This window comes from Somniosus microcephalus, chromosome 34 (assembly GCF_052327205.1).
Source record: "Somniosus microcephalus isolate GS21.2 chromosome 34, FLI_Smic_1.0, whole genome shotgun sequence".
NCBI classification, from domain to species: domain Eukaryota; kingdom Metazoa; phylum Chordata; class Chondrichthyes; order Squaliformes; family Somniosidae; genus Somniosus; species Somniosus microcephalus.
Genome location: NC_141020.1, coordinates 8,176,866 through 8,199,039, shown reverse-complemented (window position 1 = coordinate 8,199,039; position 22,174 = coordinate 8,176,866). Strand labels below are relative to the sequence as shown.

General features: G+C 51.0%; 1 protein-coding gene across 1 annotated transcript in view; it reads left to right on the top strand.

The window, feature by feature from the left end:
- Nucleotides 1-11,690: 11,690 nt before the first annotated feature.
- Nucleotides 11,691-22,174, top strand: part of LOC147096721 (HHIP-like protein 1) — a 38,513-nt gene continuing 28,029 nt past the window's right edge. Inside the window, exons 1-3 of the mRNA XM_085973326.1 lie at nt 11,691-12,626; nt 16,297-16,943; nt 20,450-20,593. Coding sequence (XP_085829452.1) covers nt 12,327-12,626; nt 16,297-16,943; nt 20,450-20,593 — 1,091 coding nt within the window. The 5' untranslated portion in view covers nt 11,691-12,326. The remainder of the gene's footprint in view (nt 12,627-16,296; nt 16,944-20,449; nt 20,594-22,174) is intronic.

Below are 22,174 nucleotides of genomic sequence, written 5' to 3'. Positions count from 1 at the left end.
CAACTGTCAGCCAACCATGACTGAGGGTCTGGAAACCAAATGGCGGGGCTGGGATTGGCAGAATACCCAGTACCTCAAACCTGTGCTTCCAGCGACAACAGTGGAAATTCCCAATCAGCATAATTTAACTTTCAAACACTCGAAAAGTGAGCCTGATGTTAAAGAGGCTGCAACCTCGTGAGAAGAGTATATGGTGAAGCTTTCGAACTCGCATCGCAGTCATCCTCATCCCACATAGAAACATAGAAGATAGGAGCAGGAGTAGGCCATTCGGCCCCTCGAGCCTGCTCCACCATTCAGTGAGATCATGGCCCCTCCCCTTCCCCCTCTCTCCACTACCGCTGTCCCCATCTCCCCCTCACCCTCACCCCTCCTCTCCCCTCACCTCCTCTCCCCTCCCCCTCACTCCTCCTCTCCCTCCCCTCACCCACCTCTACCTCCCCTCCCCTCCCCCTCACTCCTCCTCCTCACCCCTCCTCTCCCCCCTCACTCCTCCTCCTCTCCCCTCACCCTCACCCTCCTCTCCCCTCGTCCTCACTCCTCCCCTCTCTCTTCTCCCCTCTGCCTCTCCCCAGCTCCTCCTCTCACCTCTCCTCATCCCCTCTTCCCTCTCTCCCTCTTCCCCACGCCCCCTCTTTCTCTCACTCCCCCTCTCTCTCCCCCTCTCTCTTGCTCCCCCTCCCCCTCCTCCTCTGACAAAGAGAAAGCAGTCGACAGACCACAAAGAGAAAGATGTCCGGGAAATATTTTCACAGAAGCCACTTGATGCCGGACGCTCTTCTCTGACATGTGCCTGTGATCTTGCCAGAGTTCGCACAGAGGCTCTGTTCATCCTGTGCCAGCGGCTGCAAGTTTACTTCCAATACCCAGAGATATTTGACAATCAGAGGCAGAACTTCTATTTTTCTCTGATAATGTTTGTGAAAGTCAGTGACGGCCTCAGTGTCGGCGGACCCGAGCCTGTGATGGTGGGGGGGAGGGGCTTGTTGAAGACCAGGATCACAGAGACATGGAAGGAAAGAAGAAAGAAATTTATATAGCGCCTTTCACAACCTCGCAAAATATCTTATAGCCAATGAAGTACTTTTTGATGTGTGGTCACTGTTGTAATGTAGGAAATGCGGCAGCCAAATTGCGCACAGCAAGCTCCCACAACAGCAATGTGATAATGACCGGATCATCTGTTTTAGTGACATTGGTTGAGGGATGAATATTGGCCCCAGGACACTGGGGAGAACTCCCCCCTGCTCTTCTTCCAATAGTGGCCGTGGGATCTTTTATGTCCACCTGAAAGAGCAGATGGGGCCTCGATTTAACGTCACATCCAAAAGACGGCACCTCAGACAGTGCAACACTCCCTCAGCACCGCACTGGGAGTGTCCGTCCTAGATTATGTGCTTGAGTCTCTGGGGTGGGACGTGAACCCACGACCGTCTGACTCATAGACGAGAGACAGCGCGGCCCACTGGGCCACGGCTGACACTTTAGTCATTTCTCCGACCTGGTTTCCAACAAACAACTTGCCTTTCTCATCTGGCAGAAACCAAATCAGGGATCAGATGTACGAGTTGTCTGACTGCAAGCTCCCGTCCTATAAACATGTTACCTCCTCCTCATTTCCTTCTGTTGACTCACTGCTGCTTCTTCATAGACCCCTTAACCCTCTCCCTGCCAGGAGGACTATCCGGCTCTCAAACAGTGTGGCTCCCTCCGCAGTGCCGCAAGAGGAGTCGCTGGAACGAATGAGGGAAAATTGGTGAGGCCAATGTTGAAAGTTCCGGCGGTCTGCACATTACACAATCAAACCGCACAGAACTCCCGTGACAAATACTCTAAAATGATACAAGGTGACATGAATCAGTCAGTCATTCATAAAAGAAAGACTTATGAAATAATACTGAGCGGCCTACGGGTGGCGCTGTCCGGGGAGAGTATAAATACTCGGGCACGGGCCCAGCTTGCGCAGGACATTCTTAACAGGAACTAGTGAAGGACACAACTAGACCTCCATGTTGTAAAACAGTTGATTAAAGCTTTGTTTAACGCTTAGACCAAGTACCTAGTAGTTTTCTTACGTCACAAGGCGTTGAATTATCCCACGGAAATTACAACAGGGAAACATACTGTTCGCTGCAACTTGTTTTTTTGTCCTTCGTGCATTGTCCTAATCCCATGTGGCCACTCTTTTCCCAAATCCCTTTATTCCCCACTCCTTCAATCACTAATAAATCCAATAGGGAATTCAGGAGAAACTTCTTTACCCAGAGAGTGGTGGAACTCGCCACCACAAAAAAGAAACTTGCATTTCTATAGCGCCTTTCATGACCACTGGATGTCCCAGAACGCTTTACAGCCAATGAGGTACTTTTTGAAGTGGAGTCGTTGTTGTAATGTGGGAAGCGCGGCAGCCAATTTGCGCACAGCAAGCTCCCACAAACAGCAATGACCAGGTCATCTGTTTTTAGTGATGTTGGTTGAGGGATGAATATTGGCCCAGGACACCGGGGAGAACTCCCCCTGCTCTTCTTCAAAATAGTGGCCGTGGGATCTTTTACGTCCACCTGAGAGAGCAGGCGGGGGCCTCGGTTTAACGTCTCATCTGAAAGACGGCACCTCTGACAGTGCGGCACTCCCTCAGCACTGCACTGGGAGTGTCAGCCTAGATTTTTGTGCTCAATCTCTGGAGTGGGGACTGTGAACCCACGACCTTCTGACTCAGGGGCGAGGGTGCTGCCCACTGAGCCACGGATGGCATTTAAGGGGAAGTTAGATAAGCACATGAGGGAGAAAAGAATAGAAGGATATGTTGATAGGGTGAGATGAAGAGGGGTGGGAGGAGGCTGGTGTGGAGCAGAAACACCGGCACGGAGCAAATGGGCCGAATGGCCAGTTTCCGAGTTATAAATACTATGTAATATCTGAACTATTCTTAATTGTTAGCACAAGCTCTGCTTAAATCACAAACTCCAGTATTGAAATCCTCAGCCTCTCGGCCCTAAAACGGTTTCTCCCCCCTTCTCTGCCCTAAATCTCTTACATCTAATCTGATATCTATATCCTTCCGATCTGGACCCCTCCATCATTGGAAACCGTCTCGGCCCCGATTTTAACTCCAGGTGGATTCCCCGCTCAGGCCTGAGTTAAAATCACAGTTGGGGGGGTGGGGGGGTGTCAATGATGTCGTAGGGCCGCTACATGCCTTTGTAAAGAAGGACCCTGCTGGCTCCGGGCGCCTGTCCTTACCGCCCGCTCGGAAGAGCAGGTTAAAATTGCAGATGTTGCGATCATGGCAGTTTTCAGACAGGTAAGAGCCAGGGGGCAATTTTAACTGTCCGCCCACCAGGTTCCTGCTGAGCGAGCAGGGTTAAAATCGCCCCCTTTGGCCCATTCCTTCATAATTTTAAAGAAATCTGTCAAACCACCTCTTAATCTCCTCTGTTCTAATGCAAAGTTTGGGCTGATAAGTAGCAGGTAACATTCGCGCCACACAAGTGCCAGGCAATGAGTATCTCCAACAAGCGAGAGTCCAACCACCTCCGCTTGACATTCAATGGCATTACCATCGCTGAATCCCCGACCATCAACATCCTTGGGGGTCACCATTAACCAGAACCTTAACTGGACCAGCCACATAAATACTGTGGCAAGAAGAGTGGGTCAGAGGTATTATGTCCGTGTGTAATTGAGACACGGACTGCAGGAGTTGGTTATTACAGGTCTTTACTGAGTGGAGACAAACTGGAACTACTATGCAAAAGTTACTACACAGGCTTATATACAGGGGTGGTCACTACTAGTACTGCAGTATACAGGGGTTGCAGAATATAGTTCCTTCTGCAAGTACATACACTACAATTCCTCCCCTTTTAGCTAAACAGTACATAACATTCGATTAATAATTAAATAACATATTTACAATTACAGTTGCTAGACACATTAGCTGAAGTTAAGCAATTATAAGTTCAGTCTTTGAGGAGGCTTCCTGATTCTGTCTGGATAACGCCTCTTTGGGGTATCAGGTTCTTCTGGCAAAGTTGATGCGGGATCAACGTCGTTGTTTGGTTCGTCTGCTTCCAATATCACCGATTCTGAGGTAGATGCAATTGGTACTTCGGTTTCATCACCAGGTGTATCGGATCGTGGTGTGGAATTGACGTTTTCCAGTGACTCTAGAATCTGGTCAGCATGGCGTCTTACAATGCTCTCTCCAACGTCCACGGTATACATTAGAGGTCCTTGCCGTGTACAGATCGTTCCTGGCTGCCATTTCTCTGTGCGGTAGTCCCAGGCCAAAACTGGTTGACCTATCTTAAAACTCCTGGTCAGCCTTTCATTCATATTCTGAAACTGCCTGTTCTCCACATCTCTTCTGATGTTTGGCTTAACCAAATCCAAGCGGCATCGTAGTCTTCGATTGAAGAACATCATGGCTGGAGTTTGGTTGGTAACCGCATGTGTCGCATTCCGGTAGGCAAACAAGAAGTTATCCACCTTGTGTTGTAGGGGTATGTCTTCATTACACATTGCCTTGATAGCCTTCTTGAATGTTTGAACGAACCTCTCAGCCAATCCATTGGTGGCTGGAAGATATGGGGCGGATGTGTAATGCTTAACACCATTGTTCTTTAAGAACCTCCGGAACTCTTCAGACACAAACTGTGGTCCATTGTCGGAGCAAATCTGTTCAGGCAGCCCATTTCTGGCGAATATGGTTCGTAAGACTGTGATAGTTTTTTCTGTGGTGGTTGAGGACATTTTTATTACCTCTGGCCACTTTGAATGTGCATCCACCGCAATTAAAAACATCGAGTCCATAAATGGACCAGCAAAATCAATGTGCACCCTTTGCCATGGAGATGAGGGCCACTCCCATGGATGTAGAGGGGCTTGTGGTGGGGCGTTTTGGACCTTCTGGCATCCTGTACAGCCCTTGGTCATCTCTTCGATTTCTCTATCGATTCCCGGCCACCACACAAACGCTCTGGCTAAGTTCTTCATTTTTACCCCTCCCAGATGACCCTCATGAAGCTCATTGAGCACTCTATCCTTCAATTTGGGTGGAATTACTACTCTGGATCCACACATCAATGTTCCTCGGCACACTGACAGCTGTTCTCTTCTCGGCGAGAATGCTGGCAACAGTGGTTCGCCATGTGCTGGCCATCCCTTCACCGTTAAATCATAGACCCAGGAGAGTGTCGGGTCATTTCGTGTTTCCTTTTTTATGTTTGCATTCGTCACAGGGAGACATTCGACTATGGTCGAGTGAAATATCTCCACAGGATCCACTGCAGGTGCTTCTTCCACCGTCGGCAACGGTAGGCGCGACAATCCATCAGCATGCCCATGCTGTTTAGTTCCTTTGTACTCGATGTCATATTGGTGTGCCCCTAGGAAAAGGGACCACCTCTGTAGCCGTTGTGCTGTCATTATCGGGACGCCCTTCTGAGGGTTGAAAATGGAGACGAGGTTGATGATCAGTTAGTAGAGTAAATTTCTGACCGTGCAGGTAGTGATTGAACTTCTTCACCCCCCACACCAGGCTGAGGGCCTCTCTGTCAATCTGGGCGTAGTTACGCTCGGCTGAAGTTAACGAGCGTGACGCAAAAGCTATCGGCCTCTCTGAACCATCAAGGAATTTATGTGACAGTACCGTTCCAATGCCGTAGGGAGACGCATCACACGCCAGTCTTATCGGTAGTGATGGGTTGTAGTGAGCCAGTACTTCTCTTGAAGTGATTAGGTCTTTACTCTTCTGAAAGGCCCGCTTACATTCATCGCTCCATTTCCATGCTACTCCAGTTTGTAGTAGGGCGTTCAGTGGGTGCAGAATTGTGGACAAATTCGGCAAAAACTTATGGTAGTAATTCACCAATCCGAGGAATGACCTCAGTTGCGACACATTTTCAGGCGCTGGAGCCTTAACTACCGCTTCAATTTTGTCAGGGGACTTATGTAACCCCTCTTCATCAATCACGTGGCCACAATACAATATCTATTTCTTTAAAAACTCGCACTTGGGGCGATTGGCTCGTAGCCCATGTTCACGTAGTCTAGTGAGCACCTGCTCTAGGTTGGCAAGGTGTTCACTGTCATCTTCACCTGTCACTAGGATGTCGTCCAAGTAACACTGAGTCCCCGGAATCCCTTGCAGGACTTGTTCCATCGCTCTTTGCCATATCGCCAGAGCTGATGCTATTCCGAATACCAGTCGATTATACTGGTAAAGACCTTTGTGAGTGTTTATCGTGAGATACTTCCTAGAGGATTCTTCAACCTCCATCTGCAAATATGCTTGTGCTAGGTCAATTTTTGTAAAACGCTTCCCTCCAGATAGTGAGGCGAAAATATCTTCTATCCTCGGGAGAGGATATTGTACTGTGTGAAGGACTGGGTTCACCGTCACCTTGGAGTCCCCACAGATGCTAACCTTCCTTGGCTCCTCAGACTTATTGTTTAACGTTTTCTTCATGACAGGAATGATGGGTGTCGCCCACTTGCTCCAGTCTACCTTAGATAACACGCCTGCATTCTCCAGATTCTCCAGCTCTGCCTCGACGGCTGGGCGAATTGCATATGGTACCGAGCTTGCTTTGAAAAACTTGGGAATTGCATTCTCTTCTATTTTTATCGAGGTGGTTACGCCTTTAAGAGTTCCCAGTTCTTGTTGAAATACCTCTTTGGCGTTAGCTAAGATTTTTGACAATCGACCAGGTGTGACGTCGTCATCCTTTTTACCAGCCACCGTCAGGGCCTAAATGGAGTGCCAGTCTAAACTTGTCTTTCTGATCCATTCACGTCCCAATAACGGTGGTCCACCATCTTGCAGTATGTACAGATACAATTTCTGTATTTCCTTGCCGTTGTATTCGACAGGCACCCTTATTTTCCCTCTGGGGTATACTTTTTGCCCCGTTTACGTCTTCAAGACAATGGATGTCTCTTTCAAGGGTATGTGTGAGAATAGCCGCTCGTAGTCTCGTCAATTCATGACGGTCAGGGCTGATCCTGTATCCAATTCCATTTTGACTTGGGACCCTGCTATCGTGAGGGTAACCCAAATGGTTCGGTGATCCTCTTTTGCGATTACGTTGTGAAGTTTGAGACAGCTTAGTCTCTTGTTCCCGGATTCACTATCGCTCATCTGGTCTTCGGAACTACTGTCCGTCATCTTTTGTACTTTCCTGTACTGTTCCTTTGTAGCCTTTTTGTTGTTGTTAGTCTTCTTCCCAGACCTGCAAACTCGTGCAATGTGTCCCATCTTTCCGCATTGCCTGCATATTTTGTCCTTGGACCAGCAGTCCTTCTGGTCATGGGTTGTTCTGCCGCAGCGATAACATTTTTCAAATCCCCGTGTCATTTCGTGGGTGCCGTATTCCTGTGGCTTTTGCTGTATTTCCGCAGCTCCCCTTGCTGCTGCTTCGTACGACACTGCCACGCTGAAAGCCTTATCTAGCATCAGCTCTTTCTCTGAGAGTAACCTCTTCTGGGTTCCTTCACTCAGGAGTCCACAGACAAATTTGTCCCGTAGGGTATCTGCCAGTCCTGCTCCGAACTGGCAGTGCTTTGATAGCTTGCGTAGTTCCGTAAGGTAATCAGCATTGCTCTCATCTTTATGCTGATTTCTCCTGTGGAATTTAAATCTTTCTGCTATCAGCAGCGGTGTAGGATTTAGGTGTTCCTGTAGGATATCAACAATTTCGTTAAAACTCTTCGCCATCGGTTTGGCTGGAGTAATCACGTTCTGCAATAGGCCGTATGTTCTTGCGCCCATTAAGTTTAGTAGTACCGATGCCTTTTTCTCATCGGCTACTTCGTTTGCCTCGCAATATACCTCGACTCTTTCCACATACGTGGTCCAGTCTTCTATTGCATTATCGAAGGCAGTGATATTGCCAGTCTTCGGCATCTTGGAAATCTAAGATGGCGCCTCCCGCGCTTTGCCTTCTTCCCCGATTTAACAAAATGGCGCCTCCCGCGCTTTCCGTCTTCTCCGCTGCTGCTAGCGCTGTTGCTGGCGTTTTATGCCTTGATGGCGACGCCCTATGGTCTTCGCGCACTTCCCCCCGTGCTGCTGAACATAAGAACATAAGAACATAAGAAATAGGAGCAGGAGTAGGCCAATCGGCCCCTCGAGCCTGCTCCACCATTCAATAAGATCATGGCTGATCTGATCCTAACCTCAAATCTTCTATCACTCTGCATCCACCCGAACCCATGTGATCTCCCGGGAGAGGCGAAAAACCAGATAAAGACCCAATGGCCAATTTGGGAGAAAAAAATCTGGGAAATTCCTCTCCAACCCATCTAGGCAATCGAAATTCTTCCAGGAGATCACTCTGTCCCTATATTTTCTGCAGTACTTACCTTCTGTAAAGGCGATCTCCACCCCAGCCAGGAACAGGAATAAAACCATCTCCTGAAATCTAACAGAATTAGAACACAGTAGGAGCAGAACAAGGCTACACGGCCCCTGGGCCCGCTCCACTACCCACAGGGCCATGACCATTCCGAACCCAGACTCATGTCCAATTTCCTGCCCGCTCCCCGTAACCCTTAATTCCCTTTACTTCTAGGAAACTATCTATTTCTGTTTTAAATTTATTTAATGATGTAGCTTCCACAGCTTTCTGGGGCAGCAAATTCCACAAACCTACCACCCTCTGAGTGAAGAAGTTTCTCCTCATCTCAGTTTTGAATGAGCAGCCCCTTATTTTAAGATTATGCCCCCTAGTTCTAGTTTCACCCATCATTGGGAACATCCTCACCGCATCCACCCGATCAAGCCCCTTCACAATCTTATATGTTTCAATAAGATCGCCTCATTCTAACGCCGCTCTCCGCGGTTCCCGTGGCAAACTGCAGCTCCTCGCGGTTTTCTGCGCTTCTAATTTCTTTTATTTCCCCGTCGTCGGAGCAACCCTGCGGGACACTTTCCTCCCTCTTCTCGGGTCTGTACGCTGCCCGGCTTCGTAGCACTGGCCGCGCCCTGTGTGCTCCACCCTCTCTCTCTCTCTCCTCTTCCCGACAACGCTGCTCAGCCCCGTTGAAAAGCCACCCGATCAAGCTCTAGCCCGCCGCAGCCCAGGAAGGATCAGTGTACTACCTGCCACCAGCCCGATTAGCTGGAACACCATCGACAGGATAACCAAGCCCCGCTCTCGACAGCCTCTCCTGCAAATCTTCAACTCCGATGAATCAGAGGCGGTTGCCCACAGTCGACGCCCGTTTCTTCTGTTTGTTTTATTTTCTTTTTTTTTCCTTTCTTCCTTCTGGCCTCGACCTCTGACAACTTCGCTTCAGGGATGGATCCCCATGAGGTGGTGCAGACTGTAGGTAAGTTCGGATCTGCTCATCGCCAGTATTATGTCCGTGTGTAATTGAGACACGGACTGCAGGAGTTGGTTATAACAGGTCTTTACTGAGTGGAGACAAACTGGAACTACTATGCAAAAGTTACTACACAGGCTTATATACAGGGGTGGTCACTACTGGTACTGCAGTATACAGGGGCTGCAGAATATAGTTCCTTCTGCAAGTACATACACTACACGGGCAGCACGGTGGCATAGTGGTTAGCACTGTTGCCTCACAGCGCCAGGGACCCGGGTTCAAATCCGGCCTCGGGTGACTGTCTGTGTGGAGTTTGCACATTCTCCCCATGTTTGCGTGGGTTTCCTCCGGGTGCTCCGGTTTCCTCCCACAGTCCAAAGATGTGCGAGTTAGGTTGATTGGCCATGATAAAAATTGGCCCTTAGTGTTAGGGGGGATTAAATACGTGGGGTTACGGGGATAGGGCTTGGGTGGGATGGCTGTCGGTGTAGGGACCGGGTGCTAGGGTTTGGATGATCAGCCATGATCTCGTTGAATGGCGGAGCAGGCTCGAAGGGCCGAATGGCCTACTCCTGCTCCTATCTTCTATGTTTACAAGAGGCTGGGTATTCTGCAGCGAGTGTCTCACCTCCTGACTCCCCAAAGCCTTTCCACCATCTACAAGGCACAACTCAGGAGTGTGATGGAATACTTTCCACTTGCCTGGATGAGTGCAGCTCCAACAACACTCAAGAAGCTCGACACCATCCAGGACAAAGCAGCTCGCTTGATTGGCACCCCATCCACCACCTTAAACATTCACTCCCTCCACCACCGTGGCTGCAGTGTGTACCATCTACAAGATGCACTGCAGCAACTCGCCAAGGCTTCTTCAGCAGCACCACCCAAACCCGCAACATCTTCCACCTAGAAGGACAAGGGCAGCAGGCGCATGGGAACACCACCACCTCCAAGTTCCCCTCCAAGTCACACACCATCCTGACTTGGAAATATATCGGCCGATCCTTCATCGTCGCTGGGTCAAAATCCTGGAACTCCCTCCCTAACAGCAGTGTGGGAGTACCTTCACCACACGGACTGCAGCGGTTCAAGCAGGCGGCTCACCACCACCTTCTCAAGAGGCAACTAGGGAATGGGCAATAAATGCTGGATTTGCCAGCGACGCCCACATCCCATAAACAAATTTTAAAAAACAGCCCCAACTTTTCACATCTTTCTTTGTATTTCCGTACACCTGGTAGCGTCCTAGTGAACCTGTGCTGTACTCTCTCTATTGCCTCAACAGCCTTCCCTTAGCGCGGAACCCACAACTGCGCACCTTGCTCCAACTGCGGCCACGCTGAGGTTTTCTACAGATTGGCACCATTAGATCTCAACTTTAATATTCTAGACCTCTTGGTGGGCAGAAACTGTTTCCACTGGCAGGAGGGTCGGTTACCAGAGGACACCGATTTAAAATAATTGGCAGAAAAGCCGGGGCGGGGGTGGCGGGGGTGTGGAGATGGCGAACCAAAAATTTACACAGCGAGTTGTGGTGATCTGGAACGTGCTGCCTGAAAGGGCGGTGGAAGCAGATTCAATAATAACTTTCAAAATAAATATTTGAAGGGGAGAAATCTGCAGGGCTGTCGGCGGGGGGGGGGGGGGGCAAGAGCGAGGGGGGAGTGGGGCCCAAAGAGCCAGCACGGGGGCGCGATGGTCCGAATGGCCTCCTTCTGTGCTGGGTCATTCTCTGAAATCTCAGCTTCCCACCACCCCCCCCCCCCCTCCTCTTGAACTGTTGTACTGTCGAACGTGCTGGGGGGGTTGTTTTGACTGCTGCGAGTTAAAGGTACCCCAGAGTCCTGCCTGAGCGTTACTGGAGGAGACAGGATCCAGGAAGGAACGTTCAGCAGAAGGGCCCCAGTGCTAATGACTTTTCACTTTACTGCCAAGCAGGAATTAGTTAATAAGCACACGCAAGTAGCATAGGCAGTCCTTGCGTTTACACCACAATCTATACTATTAAATAAATACACTCTGTGAATACAATCTCTTGCATTAAATTCATGATTCAATTTTATTTTCTTGTCCTCTGGCCCCTGAGACGGCGCCTCCTTTCTGTGTTTCCTTTCTTTTACTCTGTCCTTCTCTCTTTCTCCTGGTTTGTTTTGTTTTACTTGGCTATGATCTCCCCCCCCCCATGTCCCTTTCTCTTTATCCTACTCGCTCTCACATCCTGAACTCCTTTCACAATGCGAGTCCAGTCCCTTTTCACGCGCAGACTTTGTTGGCGAGCAGCTTGGATCAGATTAAACTGAAGACACGTGTCGAAGGGAGAGAAAAAAACCCAACCCCGAACAGCCCTCCTTCCCGGGCTGAAAATCAACACACAGCCTGCGGGCACCAGGGAGAGGGACAGAGAGAAACACACAGGGAGAGGGACTGAGAGAAACACACAGGGAGAGGGATAGAGAGAAACACACAGGGAGAGGGACAGAGAGAAACACAGAGAAAGAGAGAGAGAGAGAAACACAGAGAAAGAGAGAGAGAGAGACACAGGGAGAGGGACTGAGAGAAACACACAGGGAGAGGGACAGAGAAACACAGAGAAAGAGAGAGAAACACAGAGAAAGAGAGAGAAACACAGAGAAAGAGGGAGAGAGAGAAATACAGGGAGAGAGAGAAATACAGGGAGAGAGAAAAATAGAGAAAGAGAAAAACAGAGAGTGAAAAAACCAGAGAGAAACACAGAGAGAGTGAAAGAAAAGCAGAAAGACAAAGAAAGAGAGAGCTGCACACAAAAGAAACAGAAGGCAGAGAGGGAGAGCAAGACGCAGAAAAAACAGACAAGGAGAGAGAGACAAAGAAAGGGAGAGAGTGAAAAATATAGAGAGACAGAAAGAGACACACAAGCAAAGAGATACAACGTCAGAAGGGGGCAGAGAGAGTTAAAAGTGCAGAAAGAGAGAGAGAGGTTTACTCTCCATTCACTTAATGAGGCTTAAGTCCCAATGTTCCCGGTTATAATGACATTCCTTGGCTGGGTGAATCGTTCCTTCAAGGGCAGCCTGGTCCTTCTGGTCATTTCTGTTGAAATGCTGGCAGTCGTTTCTCACCCTCAGTGCCTGGATTTTAAGCCCCCGTTCCAGCCCTCCGAGCCCCTGTCGTTCTGCTCGATGTACTCTTCCTTCGGATGCTGTGATGCTCACATGGACTCTGTCATTGCTCGCAAGTACCAGCACATACTCAGCTACTTCCATTCCTCGGGGATCTCTGTATGTGCAAAGTACATCCACGAACTCCTGTGTCAGGTGAGGTGCCTTTAAATAATACTGGGGGAGGGGGGGGGGGGGCGGTGGTCTGATTCACGATTTGGCATTCGGAGTTTGTGATTGGAGTTTCTGATCGGGGGAATTAAGATTTGGGGGAATTTTGAGTGTGAATTTTGGATTAGATTTGTGATTTGTGATTGGGCTATGATTGGGATTGCGGGGGGGGGGGGTTTCTGATTAGGGTTTATTTTAGGGTTTCTGTTTGGGGGAAATTGGTCTGAGGGATTTCTGATTGGGGTTCGCAATTGTCGGTTTCTGATTGTGAGCTTTGGATTGGAATTCAGATTGGGATGGTGATTGGGATTGGGGATTTCGGATTGGGGATTTCTGATTGGGATTTGGGATTGGGATTGGTGATTTCTGATTGGGATTGGGGATTTCTGATTGGGATTGGGGATTTCGGGTTGGGATTGGGGATTTCTGATTGGGATTGGGGATTTCGGGTTGGGATTGGGGATTTCTGATTGGGATTGGGGATTTCTGATTGGGATTGGGGATCTTGGATTGGGGATTTCGGGTTGGGATTGGGGATTTTGGATTGGGATTGGGGATTTCTGATTGGGGATTGGGGTTAGGGATTGGGGATTTTGGATTGGAGATTTTGGGTCGGGATTGGGATTGGGATTGGAGATTTCGGGTCGGGATTGGGATTGGGATTAGGATTGGGATTGGGGACTGGGAGTTTCTTTCCAATGCGGGGCAGTGCTGACCTGCAATGGGCAGGGACGAGTCTGTACTCTCACCTCCTCTCTTACTGTGCAACTTTGTTTGGATGGGAGTGGGGTTGGTCAGGAGATGACTGCTCATCCACTTTGAGGGGGTTGGGGGGCTTAATAGACGGTCAACTTCTCTACGGTGTCAATTACCCCCAACATTTATCATTGCCAAGTACAGAGATGGTTGGGAGGTGAAAGAGTTAATTGTGGCGCTCCCTCTTTAATAGGGGTCCAGATGATGAGGACCCCCCACCCATGAACACACACATTGTTTCTGCTCAATGTTTCTATCCCCCCACCCCAACTCCTGCGCTGACTCTTGCTGGCAAATAGTTCAAAGGCGCTAGCTGCTCCCCTGGTGCCCTCGCCAAGTGGTCATATTTAATATGTGAGCCTAGATGGCAAGTCGGAGGGATATCTGCCTCGGGAAAGGCATCACAATCAATGCCCATTCTATCATCACCCGACGGACGTGCACACACTCACACTCGCTCACACGGACCAGCGGTCAGAAGTGGGAACCCTGACTGACCTTTGTCCCGTCCCCCCACCCCTCCCCCCCACCCGACCTTGCGGGTGTGGAACCCTATTTGTAGCACCTCCCACATCAGCGGACTCCGCACAGACCAGGGACGCAACCTGGGACCTCCGGGCATAGCTGTTCAACTTCACATCCCTAAACCTCTCCGTCTCTCTCTTTGACCAAGCTTTTGGTCACCTGTCCTAATATCTCCTTATGTATCTCGGTGTCAAATTTTGTTTTCTAACGCTCCTATGAAGCGCCTTGGGACCAATGCTCCCCCCTAAGTTTTTTTGGGGTGGGCAGCCCCTGTAAGGTCCATGCGCGAAATTTCACATTGGAAAAGCTGATGCATGGCCGCTTAGAGGGAACGTTGCTTGGGATGTTTTATTACGTTAAAAGTGCTATATGAGTGCAAGTTGTTGTTGTTAGCAGCTCACACAACTCTCTGCTCGGTTGGTTCGACCCCACCCCCCCTGCAATGCTATGCCCACCCCCTGCCACACCCACAGCCTCAATCTCCAACCGCCAACCCCCATTCTATTGCCCACCCCGCCACTGCCAACCCCAGCCCCCACCCCTCCAGCCCCGCTCACCCCTCCGCCCCCCGCCCATCTCGCCACTCCCTCCAACCCACGCCAGGGGCTCCCTTGCCACGTTCATGCCTGGTGCTTCACATTCCACCGATATTTCACTTGTAACAGAGAGACTCCGGCAGACACTGACTCAGCCTTTCTCCACTTCCCCCCAGGCCGACGGAAAATATAATTAGCTTTAGTCACATGCTAAAGAGGGAAGCGAGTTGCATTTTTGAGGGATTGAGGCGGGATTTTTTATTTAATCATTATCTTATGTTTCTAGAAATGAATCATTTTCTACTGTAGGGGGGAGAAAAATTAACTCTTCAGAGATAGTTTCGTGCAAATAAAAATGGAACAAAAATTGGGAGAATAACACAAATGACCAAACTTCTGCAATTATGAGAGAGACTCGGTAATTGTGCAAAGTCATTATTTATTCAACAGGGTAAGGGTCACTCACTGTGTAACTGTACAGAGTCACTGTTTATTCAGCAGGGTAAGGATCGCTCACTGTGTAACTGTACAGAGTCACTGTTTATTCAGCAGGGTAAGAGTCACTCGCTGTGTAACTGTACAGAGTCGCTGTTTATTCAGCAGGGTAAGGGTCACTCACTAACTGTACAGAGTCGCTGTTTATTCAGTAGGGTAAGAGTCACTCACTGTAACTGTACAGAGTCGCTGTTTATTCAGCAGGGTAAGGATCGCTCACTGTGTAACCGTACAGAGTCGCTGTTTATTCAGCAGGGTAAGGGTCACTCACTGTAACTGTACAGAGAGTCACTGTTTATTCAGCAGGGTAAGGATCACTCACTGTGTAACTGTACAGAGTCACTGTTTATTCAGCAGGGTAAGGATCACTCACTGTGTAACTGTACAGAGTCGCTGTTTATTCAGCAGGGTAAGGGTCACTCACTGTGTAACTGTACAGAGTCGCTGTTTATTCAGCAGGGTAAGGATCACTCACTGTGTAACTGTAGAGTTACCCCAGCCCCCATTTACCCACCAGCCCCAGACACATTAATTTGCACTGGGATACAATAAATGACCAGCTTTCAACTGCCCAAGTTTATGTGTGAACTCAGACAATGAGCAACAACAGGTTATTTGGCTATGGAAGGCAGCATAGTTGAGCACAAACCCGTCCTCACCTGACACACCCCCCACCCCGGCCTTTACTGGGATCCCTGTCTGATTCATTCACTAACCCAGGAGCCACTGAGACCAACTGTAGCAACTTTCCCTTCTCATCGGGAGTATTGCGATCACATTCTGACCCAGCTCAATGGTCCTGGCAGCCCGGTACCGTGTGTACGGGTGAGCCTTGATTCCCAGTGTCTTACTGAATGCAAATTCTCCCAAGTCAGCCATGGTTCAATGGGCGGCACCCTCGCCTCCGAGTCAGAAGCTTGTGGGTTCTAAGTCCCACCCCAGAGACTTGAGCACAAAAAAACCTAGGCTGACACTCCTAGTGCCAGTGCTGAGGGAGCGCTGCACTGTCGGAGGTGCCGTCTTTCGGATGAGACGTTAAACCGAGGCCCCGTCTGCTCTCTCGGGTAAAAGGTCCCGAAGAAGAGCAGGGGGGAGTTCACCCCTGGTGTCCTGGGGGGGGGGGGGGGGGGGCAATATTTACCCCTCGCCAACATCACTTATAACAGATGATCTGGTCATTTATCACATTGCTGTTTGCGGGATCTTGCTGTGTGCAAATTGGCTGCCGCGTCTCCACTTCAACAAGAAAAGTACTTCATTGGCTGCAAAGGCGCTTTGGGACGTCTTGAGGTTGTGAAAGGCGCTATATCAATGCAAGTCTCTCTTTTTTTGGTCTTTCTTAGCAATGCTCCCCGTTTGCGGCCCACCTCTACGATGCCGAGGACGCCAACACGCCGGTGCGGCAGGTGCCGGGGCTGTGCGCCGATTACTGCGCCGAATACTGGAAGCGTTGCCGCTCCACCCTCAGCCTGCTGACCGGGGACCCGCGGACGGCGGAGCTGGAGTCGGACCAGGAGAAGTTCTGCGGCCACCTGGAGCTGCAGGACCGGGACTACTGTTACCCCAACGTCCTGTCCAGCAGCCAGCTCAACGCCAACCTGGGGGCGGTGCGGGCCGACTCCCAGGGCTGCCTCCAGCTCTGCCTGCGGGAGGTGGCCAACCGGCTGCGCAACCCGGTGGCGATGCTGCACGCCGCCGACGGCACCCACCGCTTCTTCGTGGCCGAGCAGCTGGGCCTGGTCTGGGCCTACCTGGCCAACGGGTCGAGGGTCAGCCGGCCCTTCCTCAACCTGACCGAGGCGGTGCTGACCTCGCCCTGGCTCGGGGACGAGCGGGGTTTCCTGGGCCTGGCGTTCCACCCCAGCTACAAGCGCAACGGGAAGGTCTACGTCTACTACTCCATCTTGGCCAGGAAGCTGGAGAGGATCCGCATCAGCGAGTTCCAGCGCCTGCCCAGCAACATGAACGCACTGGACCACACGTCAGAAAGGTCAGGGGGGCAGCGACCTCTTAAAGGGACAGCCCACGTGTAGCTAGCCCACAATTCAAGGGGCAATTGCTCCTCCCTGCTGTAGTAATTACCCCCTTTCCAAGAGCATCTTTTTTACACGGGTTCCACAGGCACTGACTCTCACTGGGGTACAGTTCCACAGACACTGACTCTCACTGGGGTACAGTTCCACAGACACTGACTCTCACTGGGGTACAGTTCCACAGACACTGACTCTCACTGGGGTACAGTTCCACAGACACTGACTCTCACTGGGGTACGGGTTCCACAGACACTGACTCTCACTGGGGTATGGTCCCACAGACACTGACTCTCACTGGGGTACAGCTCCACAGACACTGACTCTCACTGAGGTACAGTTCCACAGACACTGACTCTCACTGGGGTACAGTTCCACAGACACTGACTCTCACTGGGATACAGTTCCACAGACACTGACTCTCACTGGGGTACGGGTTCCACAGACACTGACTCTCACTGGGGTACAGCTCCACAGACACTGACTCTCACTGGAGTACGGGTCCCACAGACACTGACTCTCACTGGGGTACAGTTCCACAGACACTGACTCTCACTGGGATACAGGTTCCACAGACACTGACTCTCACTGGGGTACAGATCCACAGACACTGACTCTCACTGTGGTACGGGTCCCATAGACACTGACTCTCACTGGGGTACGGGTTCCACAGACACTGACTCTCACTGGGGTAAGGGTTCCACAGACACTGACTCTCACTGGGGTATAGGTCCCACAGACACTGACTCTCACTGGGGTACAGGTTCCACAGACACTGACTCTCACTGGGGTACAGTTCCACAGACACTGACTCTCACTGGGGTACGGGTTCCACAGACACTGACTCTCACTGGGGTACGGGTCCCACAGACACTGACTCTCACTGGGGTACGGGTTCCACAGACACTGACTCTCACTGGGGTACGGGTCCCATAGACACTGACTCTCACTGGGGTGCAGGTTCCACAGACACTGACTCTCACTGGGGTACGGGTTCCACAGACACTGACTCTCACTGGGGTACGGGTCCCACAGACACTGACTCTCACTGGGGTACGGGTCCCACAGACACTGACTCTCACTGGGGTACAGCTCCACAGACACTGACTCTCACTGGAGTACAGTTCCACAGACACTGACTCTCACTGGGGAACGGGTCCCACAGACACTGACTTTCACTGGGGTACGGGTCCCACAGACACTGACTCTCACTGGGGTACAGTTCCACAGACACTGACTCTCACTGGGGTACAGGTTCCACAGACACTGACTCTCACTGGGGTACAGATCCACAGACACCGACTCTCACTGTGGTACGGGTCCCATAGACACTGACTCTCACTGGGGTACGGGTTCCACAGACACTGACTCTCACTGGGGTAAGGGTTCCACAGACACTGACTCTCACTGGGGTATAGGTCCCACAGACACTGACTCTCACTGGGGTACAGATTCCACAGACACTGACTCTCACTGGGGTACAGTTCCACAGACACTGACTCTCACTGGGGTACGGGCTCCACAGACACTGACTCTCACTGGGGTACGGGTTCCACAGACACTGACTCTCACTGGGGTACGGGTCCCATAGACACTGACTCTCACTGGGGTGCAGGTTCCACAGACACTGACTCTCACTGGGGTACGGGTTCCACAGACACTGACTCTCACTGGGGTACGGGTCCCACAGACACTGACTCTCACTGGGGTACGGGTCCCACACACACTGACTCTCACTGGGGTACGGGTTCCACAGACACTGACTCTCACTGGGGTACGGGTTCCACAGACACTGACTCTCACTGGGGTAAGGGTTCCACAGACACTGACTCTCACTGGGGTATAGGTCCCACAGACACTGACTCTCACTGGGGTACAGGTTCCACAGACACTGACTCTCACTGGGGTACAGTTCCACAGACACTGACTCTCACTGGGGTACGGGTCCCATAGACACTGACTCTCACTGGGGTGCAGGTTCCACAGACACTGACTCTCACTGGGGTACGGGTTCCACAGACACTGACTCTCACTGGGGTACGGGTCCCACAGACACTGACTCTCACTGGGGTACGGGTCCCACACACACTGACTCTCACTGGGGTATGGGTTCCACAGACACTGACTCTCACTGGGGTACGGGTTCCACAGACACTGACTCTCACTGGGGTATGGGTTCCACAGACACTGACTCTCACTGTGGTACGGGTCCCATAGACACTGACTCTCACTGGGGTACGGGTTCTACAGACACTGACTCTCACTGGGGTACGGGTTCCACAGACACTGACTCTCACTGGGGTATGGGTCCCACAGACACTGACTCTCACTGGGGTACGGGTTCCACAGACACTGACTCTCACTGGGGTATGGGTTCCACAGACACTGACTCTCACTGGGGTACGGGTCCCACAGACACTGACTCTCACTGGGGTACGGGTTCCACAGACACTGACTCTCACTGCGGTACGGGTCCCATAGACACTGACTCTCACTGGGGTACGGGTTCCACAGACACTGACTCTCACTGGGGTACGGGTTCCACAGACACTGACTCTCACTGGGGTACGGGTCCCACAGACACTGACTCTCACTGGGGTACGGGTCCCACACACACTGACTCTCACTGGGGTACGGGTTCCACAGACACTGACTCTCACTGGGGTACGGGTCCCACAGACACTGACTCTCACTGGGGTACGGGTCCCACAGACACTGACTCTCACTGGGGTACAGTTCCACAGACACTGACTCTCACTGGCTTACAGTTCCACAGACACTGACTCTCACTGGGGTACAGGTTCCACAGACACTGACTCTCACTGGGGTACGGGTTCCACAGACACTGACTCTCACTGGGGTACAGGTTCCACAGACACTGACTCTCACTGGGGTATGGGTTCCACAAACACTGACTCTCACTGGGGTACGGGTCCCACAGACACTGACTCTCACTGGGGTATAGTTCCACAGACACTGACTCTCACTGGGGTACAGTTCCACAGCCACTGACTCTCACTGGGGTACGGGTTCCACAGACACTGACTCTCACTGGGGTACGGGCTCCACAGACACTGACTCTCACTGGGGTACAGTTCCACAGACACTGACTCTCACTGGGGTACAGTTCAACGTTCCAGTTAAGCTGCGCTGCTAATCACCGGTTTCCCAATGGGACATTCCGTGCATGCGCGAAATGTTTGAAAGGGGCGCGCAATCCGTTGAAGGGACTGCGCACCCAAAAAAAAAATTAGGTGGGAACATTGCTACACACACCAGCGGATGAGCAGGAGTGGGCACCCCGTCTGATATTACCACCTGGCGGCACGGGGCGCGCGGCGGGGGGGGACGGGAATCGAACCCTCAACCTTCCCATTCCGGCCTGGCTAAGCGTGTTTGCAGACTGCCGGCTGCTCGCTTCTGCCGTGCGTCCCACTGGCCTCTAACGGAACTTTACCTTCCGCAGGGTGGTGCTGGAGGTGGTGGAGCCCGCCTCGAATCACAACGGGGGCCAGCTGCTGTTTGGAGACGACGGGTATCTCTACATCTTCACCGGCGACGGGGGACGGGCGGGCGATCCCTTCGGGAAGTTTGGAAACGCCCAGAATAAGTAGGTTTCACGCTGCTGTGTACGTGTTTTAGTCTTTAATGATCGGACGCTCCCGCGCCATCGCTCGGTGCAGTTCAGAGCGAGGTTGCGACTTTTTTTTTTAAGTTTATTGATCCCGGGTATTTAACATATTTGAGTTAAGTTTCTCCCCTTGTGCGCTGGAGTGCGCCACGTTTTATAAGGTCAAGAACGTTATACCATGTGACTCACCGTGTATTATTCTGCTGCTAACCAACATTAACAAAAACAGATGATCCGGTCATTATCACATTGCTGTTTGTGGGAGCTTGCTGTGCGCAAATTGGCTGCCGCGTTTCCCACATTACAACAGTGACTACACTTCAAAAAGTACTTCATTGGCCGTAAAGCGCTTTGAGAGGTCCGGTGGTCGTGAAAGGCGCTATGGAAATGCAAGTCTTTCTTTTTCCTTTCTAAAGAGTTTCCCGAGTACGTAGGAACAGGAGGAGCCCCTCGAGCCTGTTCCGCCATTCAATGAGATCCTGGCTGATCTGTATCTCAACTCCGTCTACCCGCCTTTGCCCCATATCCCTTAATACCCTTGGCCAACAAAAATCTATCGGTCCCAGTCTGGACATTTTCAATTGACCCCCCGCCCCCCCCCCCCCACCCACCCCCAGCCTCAACAACTTTTTGGGGGAGAGAGTCCCAGATTCCCACTACCCTTTGTGTGAAGAAGTGCTTCCTGAACGGCCTGGCTCTAATTTTAAAGTTTTTAAATACATTATTGTCACTGTGTCTCTGCATAGCTTCCCTCTCTGACTTTCTGTTAAAGTATTTAATCATCCCAGAATATTGAACCACAAACTTAGCAACCGGCCCTAATCATCCAATTAGAAATTTAAATTAAAAAAAAAAAAAAAAATTTTTTTTTAAAAAATCATCCAATTAGAGTTCCTGGCATGGACCGGTTGGGCCGAATGGCCTGATTCTGTGCCGTGTAATCCGGTGTAATACCTGTGATGCCAAAGATTTGCAGCGGTGAGTTGGGGAGGGAACGTTGGCACAGCTTCAGTCAGCATCGCTCTGGTCGCTGCGGAGGGGGGGTTGAGGAGCTTATTAGACTTTATGACGGAGTCTGGCATTAATTTAATTTGGCTGTTTGTACAACCAGCGGGGATCCGACTGCTGTGCCGTGGGGGACGGGGAGGGGGAAGGGAGGTGATTTGGGGGGAAGGGGGATGCGAAGTCCTCCAACCTCTGCCGATTCAACCAGATCCCACGGCAGAAGAGCAGGGGGAGTCTCTCCCCGGTGTCCTGGGCCAATATTTAACCCTCAAACAGGACCTCAAACTAATGATCTGGCCATTATTACTGGCATGAATCAGTCATTCATGAAAGAAAGACTTATGAAATAATACTGAGTGGCCTGCGGGTGGTGCTGCCAGGGAGGGTATAAATACTCGGGCATGGGCCCAGCTTGCGCAGGACATTCTTAACAGGAACTAGTGAAGGACACAACTAGACCTCCATGTTGTAAAACAGTTGATTAAAGCTTTGTTTAACGCTTAGACCAAGTGCCTAGTAGTTTCCTTACATCAATTACATTGCTGTTTGTGGGAG